Source organism: Pipra filicauda, unplaced genomic scaffold (assembly GCF_003945595.2).
Source record: "Pipra filicauda isolate LSUMZ 115617 unplaced genomic scaffold, ASM394559v2 scaffold379_size694699_pilon, whole genome shotgun sequence".
NCBI classification, from domain to species: Eukaryota; Metazoa; Chordata; class Aves; order Passeriformes; family Pipridae; genus Pipra; species Pipra filicauda.
The window spans coordinates 384-12,620 of NW_024104508.1; the positions used below are offsets into that span (position 1 = coordinate 384).

The following is a 12,237-nucleotide window of genomic DNA, read 5'->3' on the forward strand; positions in this document are numbered from 1 at the left end:
AAGTTTCCACTGGTGTGGAAGAATGCACATAAAATCTATGATATTTGAGACAACGTACAAGGAAGAAAAAGGCAGAATTATATATGGAGGGGGTAACAAAGGGGAGCTCAGTCATAAACCTTGTATCATCGTGCAGTTAAGTCACCAAGTGTGGAGTTCTAGCTTGTTAGCCAGCATCTCGTTTGCATAAATGTTTCTGAACAATTTCTGTGTCACACACATACAAAAATCTATCCTAATGAAGTTTAATCACGTCTCCTGTTCTAGTCAAGAACAAAATCTTCTTCACCACACAAACAACAGATCTTTTATTTATTTTTATTAAAATGAGTAAAAGAAGTTCCCTCTTTCTAAAAGAATTACTGATGTAAATTTTAGAGTGAATAAAGTTCTTATGCATCAAATGAGCAACTCTCAAAGATGAGAAAAGATTACAGTACACACCAAGGGTAGAAGTACAGAAAATCATCACTGGTGCCATTTTTGCTCAACATTCTCAGCATAAGTTAAACACTTGCAAAGCACAAAGTTGCATTAGTACCACCAAAACCAAACGAATTTGTGAGTGCTATACGCCGTTTTTCAGTTTTCCACTCCTGAGCAGTTAATGGAACGTAATTGAGATCAAACTCTGCCTCTGTTTTCTGTAAGTTTAGAGTAGGTGGCAAAATTCCATGGTAACAGGACAGTGCAGTAAAAGCTGCTTCAATAGCTCCTGCAGCCCCCAAGAGATGTCCCGTTGCTCCTTTTGTTGAGGAAACCGCAATATTACGTGAGTGATCTTTAAAAAGTCTCTTGATTGCTTGATTCTCAGCAGCATCTCCTAGAGGTGTAGAAGTTGCATGTGCATTGACATATGTTACATCTTCAGGTTTGATCCCAGAATCTTTTATTGCTGCAGACATACACCTAGGGGAAAAAAAGAAAACAGAATGCTGACTTTCCCAGTATATTTTTGTCAAATGGACAAACCAAAAGAAAAATGTTTATCAAATGTAAAAATCTGCTTTAGCAAAGATGTAAATGACAACAGATGAATTCATCTAACTAAATACATTAGCATCTACATTTAGCTACCAGAGAAAAGTAGTAGATGTGAGGCCCAATATAAAATCAGACTTGCTGTTAAAAATTCCACTGTTGGGAAAAATACAAAGAAGCTAAAACAATCAATCTCTATAGACTACATTATTATGTCAAAGACCCTTTTCAGTGTAAAATTTGAAAATATTTGAGAGAGAAATAACTACCTGACATTATTACAAAAATTTAGGTATGCTCTATCCAACAAAAATATTGGGAAATTAAAGCAAAAATCTGCAGTCATCCTCCTCATGAGCTTCTTTTGCATGCTTTCCAGAGACTACAAAAATGTCTAGGAGATAGCACAAATTCCTATATTTCATTTTATAAGGAAATTTACTGAAAGTCACACTCTTCTACCCTAATATGGTATGCTTTGTTTGACTCCTGACAACTTGTGGACTGTGACTGCCTCTATGAAACACGCTTTTTTATGAAAAACACATAAGGATCACCACAGCTCCATACTGTGATTTTCTCACAGATTTCCAGCAGAAAGAAGGGAATTACTCAGACATTTCCTTGCACATACAACTTAACCAAGAGCCTCTGAGCAAAAGACCACTGACTCTTTTGAAATTTATGAAAAATAAGTAAATAAAAGGAAGCTCAAAAAAAAAAAAGATAACACAGGCTTCTAAACAAATTTAAATGTCTCTAGTACAGCCTTCTATCCTTAGAAGCATCCAGTTTAGCTTACATTGGAGGCCACTGACACTCACTGTCGCTAGATAGTGAGCCGACTTTCAGGCAAAAAAGATTACTGATCAACCGTGAGATACATTAATTTAGTTAAATAGGTCATCTGCAACAAACATATTTACTTAAGAAGATACCAGATTACTTGTGTAGGACAATCTTTGTATGCACTCTCCTTAGTCTGGCTTTGCCTCTCCTTTCCTGCTGGTTTATTCCAACACATGTATTAGCCTCCTACTGAAGTAGTTATTAGAAGATGATAAAAACATATTCTGCTGATTTTTTTCTGATGTGGTAAATAAAATTCCTACAGAAAAGTAAGAGAAGCATATACATTCCAGATTTAACCCATATACCACTGCAGTAACAAAATATTGGCTTGAAGACGGTATTAAAATGTATTATCTCATCTCAAGGGTGGAAAAGCGCAACATTTTGGAGATACCAAGATTAACTTTCAACTACTTCCTACTGTGAATTTAATTTATATGCTACTGCAATCATAAAATATACAAAAATTCGGTTACAATATATTGCCATATCATCTCAAGGGTAAGTAAGTCTGAAAATATGAGATAAGACACTTCTGATTACTCATCTCATACCTAAGTCTGCAGAACAATTAAATACGAATCAAATAGCATAGAGGGAAACATGGTATATTTATACTTCTAGAAAAATCTGTTAACCCAATAAAGATGCAAACACAGCTTTACAATACCATGAAGAAGTTTGATCTATTTGTGCAGTGATATATTGAATTTTGATATTAAATATTCACATACGTTTGGAATAACGCAAACTAAACCTTTGCTAAAGATTCCAATGTCAACTCAGCAATAGTACTCAGCCTACATAAAACTCACCAACTGGTATACATAATTTAGCAAACAATTTAATTAGGTCAATGATAATGATTAGATAAGTATCGTCTACTTGTGAACTGTTTTTGATGAGAAAAACATTGATGAAACTTTACCATTTCCCTAAGCAGTACTAAAGTGTATTTCTGTTATGCCCCTCTACCAACGCTCTTCATCTGAACTACTGAATATTTTAACAAACCAGGTCCTCCAAGTGCTCTACAGTTTTCACCACCTGAGATTTCCTGCAACAAATAACACGCTTTTGCAGGGGACAGCCTCTCTTCTCCGTGGACAAAGGATGAAGGAGAACCTAAAAAGGTTCTACTGCACCACAAAAATCTTAAAAAAGAGGTTTCCATTGAGACTTATTTATGTGAACAGCTGTATACACCGAAAGCAAAATGTTTTCACACGAGAAAGTTTTTGTAACTCTATGAAAAAAGGCTGATTCTAGCAAAAACTGGCCTTCACCGTGCTACTAAAAAAAGTATTGGGGAACAACAGTACCAGAAGCTCTTTCATTTTTCAGATTTTCAAGCTTTTGTAATATTAATTCAAGATTGAACAGCCTTTCTCTATGAAAAGCACACAGTAACAGAAACAAATGTACCCACTATAATTAACACATGAAGAAACTATTACAGTCAACATAGAGTTCTTACCTGAACGCACCATCTCCCTCTGGATTAGGTGCTGTTATGTGGCAAGCATCACCAGACAGTCCATAACCTAAAACTTCGGCATAGATCCTAGCACCTCTTTGTACGGCGTGTCCATACTCTTCCAAGACCAGCACAGCAGCACCCTCTCCCATTACAAACCCTTCTCTCTTCGAATCAAACGGTCGACAGGCCGTTTTAGGGCTCGAGTTAAAACTCGTGCTGAGGGCCCGAGCTCTTGCGAATCCAGCCAAAGACAAAGGACTAATGCAAGCCTCAGTCCCTCCAGCCAACATGACATCAGCATCACCAGCAGCAATAAACCTAAAGGAGTCTCCAACTGCATGTGCGCCTGTGGTACAAGCGGTTGACACAGCGTGATTTGGCCCTTTCAGTTGGTACTTAATGCTGATATGGCCTGCTGCCATATTAACTAAAATCTTTGGCACAAAAAACGGGCTGACCTTATTGTAACCCTTTGTTTTAAATAAGGCAGCTGTGTCAGAAATTTCTTCCAGTGGAACCATTCCCATCCCAATTGCCACACCGGCACTTAAGCGATCCTGTTCAGACTGGGGAGACCAGCCGGAGTCCTTCATTGCTAGTTCTGCTGCACCGATGGCCATCACAGTGGCAGAACTCATGGATTTGATCTCTGACTTTGACACAAAGCTTTCTTCACTGAACTGACCCTCCTTTTTTCCCCTTGGCACACAAGCAGCCACTCTACATGGGATGCCTGCATATTCTTCCCCATCTAGTGATGTAATCCCACTGCCTCCTTCAAGAAGGTGCTTCCACACAAACTGAGTCCCCACACCAAGAGGGGACACTAAGCCAATACCTGTAACCACTACTTTCCTTCGACATGCAGGCAGTGACTTGCTGAAAGCTCTTCTGTGGTTTTGTAAATGTAGATTTAAATTCAGACTCCGGAGATGAAGATTTGCAACCTTTAACAGATCCTGCGAGTGCTGTGAGAACATGGTGGCAATAATCACTTCAAGCACATTCCTGTAACTGGAGGGGGAAGACACAAACACAACAATAAAACAGCCAGTGTGGAAAACATTCCAAGTACAATGAATTAATAACTTGCTTTTTACAAGAAAGCCTATTTTCAAACCTGTAGAAAGAGATGTAGTTTCTGTGTCTGTAATCAGGAATAGTACGAGTTATCATAGACAAGGCACAGAAACACAGTCACTTTGGGAATGCCTCTAGTGGCCTCATCTACCTTAAGCTGCTAATGAATATGAGTTTGCACTACTGTGGCCTGCAACACACTCTCTGGTTTTGCTGCAAAACTCTCCCCAGGGCTTTAACCACCAGATGGCTGAAGGTATGGACAATGAACATTAACAGCTTCATTCTTCTAAGGGCCAAAGTGTGTTCACCTTAAAGTGTATGTCCTAGCATTACCAAGTTAAAGATGTTGTTATCTCAACCTTCATGTCAGGCAGAACGGTCTCAAAAACTCAGAATAGAAGTCAATAAATTCTTCCTGGTTCTGCCACCAATGTAATTACATAGCTTGGACAAGAGTCCTCATCTTTCTACCTCCATCTATCCCTTATCAGCCTTGGGTATTTACACTGTCAGGGGACAGCACCTGAAGTGGTTTGAGCAAGATGCGCTACACCACCACCTCCCATCGGCACACCCCACATATCAAGAGGGATGTCAAGCGATGGCAGAAGGCCACTGCTGAGCACGAATACTTCAGGTGGGACAAGAGGACCATGCCTAGCAGTGATGCTGCCATACTGCACCGCAGTCTCTCTCCCTTGCCTTGGCAACTGCCAGGTCCGGAGTTGGTCCAATTGCACGCATTTGGCATGCTGGAACGGGGCAGTGGCTGCAGCACAGCTCTGTCAACACCTACGATACCGGCTGCAACTGGTCACCTGCTTTTTGACTCATAAAAAGGGCAACTTGGCATCCCCAGCTCTTTGGTAAAATATAGGGAGCTGTATGGGGACTACACGGGGCTGCTGGGCTAACGCACTCCTGCTAAAACACCCCGAGCTGTGGCAGCACAAGTACGCAACAGCGATAATAAAGAATATCACAGAATCATAGAATGGCCTGGGTTGGAAAGGACTTAAAGATCATCTAGTTCCAACCCTGCTGCAGGGACACCTCTCACTAGAACGTGTTGCTCAAAGCCTCATCCAGCCTTGCCTTGTACACTTTCAGGGATGAGGAATAAAATTAATAAATAATTATAGATTAAATTTTGTATATATTTTGTGTAACTATTTTTTAAAAAATAATTATAATGAAACAAAATTCTTTTTTTAAGGATGCCTGGTTTAGGGCATCCTTACCCTGACCCAAATCTGCCCCAAATCTGCCATTTTAGCTAAGCCAGTTAGCCTGGCCTTTATAAAGAGAGCCAGTATATATAAATACAGGTATACAATATATACATACTATATATATGTTACTATATATAGTATATAATACATTATATACGTAACATATACAACATATAGTACATATAAATATGTACTATATATAACATATATAATAGAGCTCTGCAGTATTATATGTATATATTACATAACGTATAACATGTATATCCATATATCCTAAATATCTGTTATATATAGTATAGCATATACAATGTGATGTATAACGTATTATTTATAATTATATATATAAATGCATGATAACGTATATGTGTGCGTGTGTACATATATGCGTGTATACATATATGTGTGTGTGCATACACCTATGACTGCAGAGCTCTGTAAAGCAGCGCGTCCCACATCCCCACGCCGTCACCCGGTGCCAGGTGCCAAGCCGTCCTGTTTAACCCAAGCAATGCCCGATACCTGCTCTGCGGGAAAACCAGGCGCGGGGCAACTTCCCCCGGAAACAAGCATTACCGGACGGCCCCGGCTGTTCAAAGGGTAGTGACTACTTTTAATGCCTACATCAGCAGTCAAACCCTGGCCCAAACGCACTGCCCTCCGCCGCCATTGCCGCCCCGCCCCGCTGGGAGCGGCTTCCCCCGCGGTCCCCACCGCCCTCCGCCTCAGCGGTACCTCCGCCGCCCGGGCTCCCCCCCCCGCTCCGCGATGGTTCGCTCTGCCTCCCGCTCCCGTTCCGGCGGCGCGGGGCCGCACCACGCGGCAGGCCGGGGGGGGGGGAAGAGGAGGAGGTACGCGCGGCCCAGCGGCGCTTCCTCTCGTCTGGCCCCGCCTCGCGGTGTAGGCGGGTGGGGAGCGAGGTGGTGTAAATAACCCAGGGAGCTGGAAAAGGCGAGGTTATCATTTCCTTCCCAAACCGCGTGATTAAACACGCAAAGGAAGAGTAAGGAAACCCCCTCTCAAACAAACACACGGTCTCCGGTGGAGTAATACGCAAGACCTTATCGCTCTCTGCAGCTGTTTGAATAGAGGCTGTAGACAGGTGGGAGTCTGTTTCACATTCTCCCAGGTAACAAGTGACAGAACCAGAGGAAATGGCCTCAAGTTGTGCCAGGGGAGGTTTAGATTGGATATTAGGAACGTTTTCTTCACTGGAAGCAGTTGTCTAGCATTTGACCAGGCTGCCGAGGGAAGTGGTGGAGTCACCGTCCCTGGGGGTGTTTAAAAGATGTGCAGACGTGACATTTGGGGACATGGTTTAGTGGTGGACTTGACAGCACTGGACTCAGTGATAGTAAAGATCTTTTCCAGTCTAAATGATTTCTTGAAAGTGCTCCTCCTCACGGATTCTGAAATGCTGGTAGAGAAGACAAAGACTAAATGATCACTGGCTTTACAGCAGAGTCTTGAGAATACAGGTACAAATATGCCAACAGCACCAATGCACACGAGTAAACTATTTGTGGTTGCTGCTTCCAGCTGCAAGAATGGATGATCTGAATTGAGACCAAGCTGTGCCTGAAATGACATGTACGAACAACTAGATTTTTACTTAGGACACTGCTATCTCACTTAAAATACACGAAGACTGAGAAGCTACCATGGCAGACCATAAAATGTGTGTCAAAGTCTCATCAACAGAGACATGAATTAATTACATAAATGGGGAGTTTACTTGTCAGGTGATACCTTTTATAGTGTAGGGCAGTAAGAAAACTGAAATCTGTTTACTTACACACAATACGATGATGCTTCTTAGCTGCAATCACAGCTACTTCTAAATACAAACCATAGCACATTAATGAAGCACCTACTGCAGTAAAAAAGGAAAAAAAAAAAACCTAGATGCCAAAAAGGAGGGAAATGAAGTACTTAGTATAGAAAAAAACTACTATTTTTAAATGAAGCATCTGTATTTAATTTCCCTTTAGAAATAATATTCCTTGGACATTTGTGTGTTAGTAATTTGTTGGAAGTTGGCACTTGGTCTTCTCAATTTTCATACAGCTTTCCTATAAGTACTTCCAAAGCACTATTTACAAATGCTATACTTATATGCATTATATACTTTTGTTACACATATAGCAATTTAGTTAATCATTAAATTTCAGAGCGCAGCCAACATTCAGAGCCACATAACTATGTGAAAGACATGGAAAGGAAGTTAAAAGCTGAAGCAGCAGCCAAGGAACATCATCTTAAATTAAAATTTTATTACTTTGGTACCAATTTCATGATTCTGAGGGCTGTGTTAGTAACTTTTTTCAACAATACTAGTAGGAACAATAAGTGCAGTCTCAGCAAAAGTGAATTGCCCAGTGTTAAATCTCAGCTTTTGTGAGGGATATGTACCACTTCCTTTAAAAAATCACAGAAGCTGAGCAGTGACCTGTCAGAAGCAGACAGCAGAGCTAGAATGTAATGTCAGCTGCAAAATCAGGCTGAATTTCAAAGGCCTCTTTTGCTTGGAACTCTTTAAATCTGCATTCCTAAGAAAGCAAAGCCTCACCAGTCTTTGTGTCCAAGGTTCTTCATCGCAGTTCTTTCACTGGTAGCACAAATGTCTAGAAGCAGCCAACCAGGGCTTTTTAGCTTTGCTGGAACAGACTTTGGGTAGTGCTGGGCGAGGTGTTGGGGCAGGAGCGAGTTGCTTCAGTGGTATTCCACCCAGGTAGCCCAGGTGAGGCTGAAGGTTTGGCACCATCAGAGAGCATTGCCAAGCCAGGGCAGTAGAGAAGGAGATTTATATCCTTGAGGATGTTACTGCCTGCCAAGGGGCTCCTGATGTTTCAAAATGTGGAATATGTAAAAATTTTTTTAGGACAGGATGTTTTTTGATGTTTGATCTTTGTCTACTTTCAAGCCGAATCAACAAGAAAGGAGATTTAATCAAGCTCTAAGTGATGGTCCAGGTGTCAGAAAGAAAAATTGCTTGTTGAAAGAATTGCTTTGTTAAGGTTTAGGGCTCGACATGTTTCAATGATCTCAGACCTAGGGAAAGGTTAACAAAGCATGGGAAGAAGGATGTACCACTGGTAGTGGACACAAAGAATGCAGAATTTACTGCCCACAAGGACATTTGGCAGAACCCCCTAGATAAGGAAAAAACTCAACCAATAGAAGCCTAATTAATAAGAGAACTAGGTAAATTACCGCCAATGAACATTAATGCCTTTGTTCGCTAACATGTATAAATAGCGAAAAGTTTTGGTAGTCGTCGTGCCGGCTTTGTGGATTTGCCACGCAGCACCCCTTTCTGAGCAGAACTGTAAATAAATCAAATACATCCACTCCGTGTGTGGATCGGCCTCTTGCACACCGGGAGAAAGAACCTAGTTCGGGACAACGTGGTGTGACCGGGAGATCCCGCTGCACTGGGGGATCGGGAATGTATTAACCCCCCTCTGGCCCTTTAAGGCCCCCCCACCTCACGCACGAGCTGTGGGTGCGGCGTCTGCGCGCAGTGACCGCGCCGCTCCCCCCGCGCATGCGTGATGGGGCGGGCGGTGCTGCCCGGCGGAGGGCGGTGACCTCGTCGCTCCCATTGCGCATGCGTTTGGCGCAGTGGCGGGGGCGGGCGGTGCCGCTGGGTGGGGGGAGCGATGGCGGCCGCGCTGGGTCTGTCGTCCGCGCCGGGCTCCGCCGCCGTGAGCGAGCTGTGCCAGAACGGCCGCGAGATCTTCCTGGAGGCGTCGCGCCTGCTCCTCACGTACGCCGACAACATCCTCCGGTGAGTCGGGTCGCCGCCTTCGTTCCGCGGGCAGTGCCGCAGGGTTCCCGCGGCCGCTCCCCGGCGCCGAGCGGCGGCTTTGCTTCTGTTGTGTAACGTCGAAGTTCTGAAGCTTCTCGCGTCTTTTTGTCGTTGTTTTAAAAATAAGGTTACTTAGCTAGAGATGTAGTGTCCTGGATTTTTATTTCTTTGTTTTTTGCTGATTGGTTTGTTTTGAAAGCTTGGGGGGCGTTTTTTTTGTGGTAAACGCAAAATCATGCGTTGTCCCTGATTTTGCAAGCATTTATTCACCTAAAAGCAGGTAATAACAAGTAATGCTGATTTTAACTTGATTTTAACTTCGTTTTGACTTGATCTTCTTTTTTTTTCTGGATTTTTCTCTTGCCCTTCCCTTCTGACTTAGCAAGGTTGGTACCAAGAGTTAATTATAGTTGAATTTCTGGAGGTGGCCCTGTAGGGTGCACATACGCACTAATATGTGTGATTGACCTTGATGTCTTCTTCCAGCATCTCGAGGTGTATGAGCTGCCCCTCCCTGTCTATATATACTTGTAAAAGCTGCTGTGTGACAGAGAATGGTGCATCCTGGGCTGACTCTTTTTAAAGGAAGAAGCGAGAGAAGGAGGTTTTTAAAAGTTGAAAGAGGAAATAGGAAGTGAGAGGCAGCCCTTCGAGAAGCAGAAACCGCAGTTGTTTCACCCATGTATCAGGCACTTTAGCACAACTTCCATGGTAGGACTAAAGCCCATCCAGCATCAAATTGAGAAGTTCAATTAGAGTGCTACCAGGTAGAGGGGGATGTGAAGTTGTCTCTGAGTGTCACTGCAGACTAAGCCCTGCTGGGTAGCACTACAAAACATGTGTTTATGAATTGAAGTTGCGAACTAAAATTTAGCACCGGTTTGTAACTCTTTAAGTGCAAAAGGACAAGAATTAAGTAAAAGTTTTAGGTAGGCTTCACGTTCTGCCTACATGGTATGAAGGAAACAAAACTTTTTAAAAATCCCTTATGAGTTAGTGCAGTTACCTAACTTTTAAGTGTTTATTTAATTTGCAAACATAATTATGACTTTTATTTCTTCAGGAATCCATATGAAGAAAAATATAGATTAATTCGGATTGGAAATCCAGCATTTTCCACAAGGCTGTTGCCTGTCAGAGGAGCGGTTGAATGTTTATTTGAAATGGGGTTTCAGGAGGTGAGTGTAATTTAGTAATTTCTGGTGTCTTCATCAGTTTACACACTAAAATTGATGGATGATTTTTTTCTGCTTCCCGAGTTGCAAGGCAGTAGATTTTAAGCCAATTGCTACTTTTTTCAGTCCTTGTTTGCAAATATCCACAGATACCAACAGCGAATTTAGATGAGGCTGCTTCAGAAATCTGGTGGAGCTAGGGCTAAGCTAATCCGTGACAAGGTTGGTTTTCTGCTGCTCAGGTGCACTGCTGGTTTGCTGAATGGCTGGATACATTCCACAAAGGAAATGGTGGGAAGCAGGGTTAAAACCCCCCTCTCTTAGTAGCAACCCGCTTTTAGGTGGACATCAGACTGCTCCATCAGACATTGTAAATGTGTGTAGAAACTGTCATTTGGAAGAGAGAAAAAGAAAGCACTGCATTTCTGCTCCTTGTTCCTGCTGTCAGTAGGACTTCTGTGGCCCCATAGTGGGTTAGGTAAGGGAAGCTGATTTGATTAAAAATCAATTCCCTAAACCAAAACCAGAGTAGTTTGTAGTGCAGCTGCACAAGTATTGGTGTTGTCATGACAGCAGTAAAGGGCAGTAGACTCTTCAGGTAGTAGTAGGAGGACTGAGTCTTTAAAAGTTCATTTTAAAAAGTTAGAAAACTATATCCTGAAGTAGTTTGGAGTGAATCTTGATTCTGTTGCAGTCACAAAGATGTATTTCGAACATTGCTTTGTGTCCTGATGTGGTCCCTGTCTTGGTGGAACTTAAACTGCCAAGATTGTTAAACTAGAAGCAGCCTTTGTAATTATTGGAGACCTGGGGTGGAAACTCAGCTCTTGTTTAATGGTGCAAAGCTCTTGCTTTCCTTTGTCTATTTGATGCCACACTTCTCTGTGGGTACATATATTCTGTTACTTAGGCTAAGCTGTCATGAGACCTCTGCCTTCTCTTTGGGTTAATTAGTGTAATTGTTCTAATTAAAAAAAAAGGTGTGCTGAAAGAAGTGGTGACTGCAGAGGGAGAAACAGTCTGTGGATTTATTCTCATGCTGGTGCTCAGGAGACTTCTAATGATGTATTTTAGCCAGGAGGTGGTTGGTGTAGCTAGTGAAGCACTCAAGCAGATCTCTGAATGTGTTGGCTCAGTCTTATGGTTATTGTGTCAGTCAAGGCTGGAGCTCACCAATTTCTCTTCAGCTGGTTAACTAAAATTGTTCCTTCTTTTGTCTCTGCTTAGTAAGCAAACTTTTTCAATTAAAAAATGAGGAATGTATTTCCTCACTCTTCTGGGAGATTGATACATTCCTTTTAGTTTTGCAGTGATTTTAAGTGTTAATGTGAAGCACTGCATCTGCAATGATAGGTGACCTAAGGTAGCTGTGGATAAACAAATTACTCACCTCAATAAATAGAAGTGTTTCAGTGGTAGAAACTGAAACTGTTAAAGTATAAATGCTTCAGGATATTCATGCTTTTAGCAACCTATTTCTTTATGCTAAGTATGCTGATACTTGCTTCTGTAACAGTTACTGATTTTTTGTTATGCTGCCAATAATCGTGTTACAATCAAAAATAGGAGCCCAGAAATCAACCTGGGTGCAGGTCTCAATAAAAATAATATTTCCTATCTGAAAAG

The 12,237-nt window shown here is 42.0% G+C and overlaps 2 protein-coding genes across 3 annotated transcripts in view; one reads left to right on the plus strand and one right to left on the minus strand.

Annotated features, from left to right (window-relative positions):
* Nucleotides 1-302: 302 nt before the first annotated feature.
* Nucleotides 303-6,494, minus strand: OXSM (3-oxoacyl-ACP synthase, mitochondrial). 2 transcript variants are annotated; one of them, XM_039384816.1, is made up of 3 exons: nucleotides 6,361-6,494; nucleotides 3,311-4,327; nucleotides 303-909 (listed from the first exon to the last, which is right to left on the minus strand). In XM_039384816.1, the coding sequence occupies exons 2-3, from the start codon at nucleotides 4,291-4,293 to the stop codon at nucleotides 507-509; spliced, it is 1,386 nt and encodes a 461-aa protein (XP_039240750.1). In that variant the 5' UTR covers nucleotides 4,294-4,327; nucleotides 6,361-6,494; the 3' UTR covers nucleotides 303-506. The 2 variants fall into 2 exon arrangements, with proteins under 2 accessions (XP_039240750.1, XP_027577824.1); XM_027722023.2 differs by lacking the exon at nucleotides 6,361-6,494 and adding an exon at nucleotides 6,148-6,343.
* A 2,767-nt stretch (nucleotides 6,495-9,261) lies between these two features.
* The window catches only part of NGLY1 (N-glycanase 1), a 28,591-nt gene continuing 25,615 nt past the window's right edge, over nucleotides 9,262-12,237 (plus strand). The window contains exons 1-2 of the mRNA XM_027722022.2: nucleotides 9,262-9,415; nucleotides 10,500-10,614. Of these exons, the coding sequence (XP_027577823.1) occupies nucleotides 9,288-9,415; nucleotides 10,500-10,614 (243 nt within the window). The 5' untranslated portion in view covers nucleotides 9,262-9,287. The remainder of the gene's footprint in view (nucleotides 9,416-10,499; nucleotides 10,615-12,237) is intronic.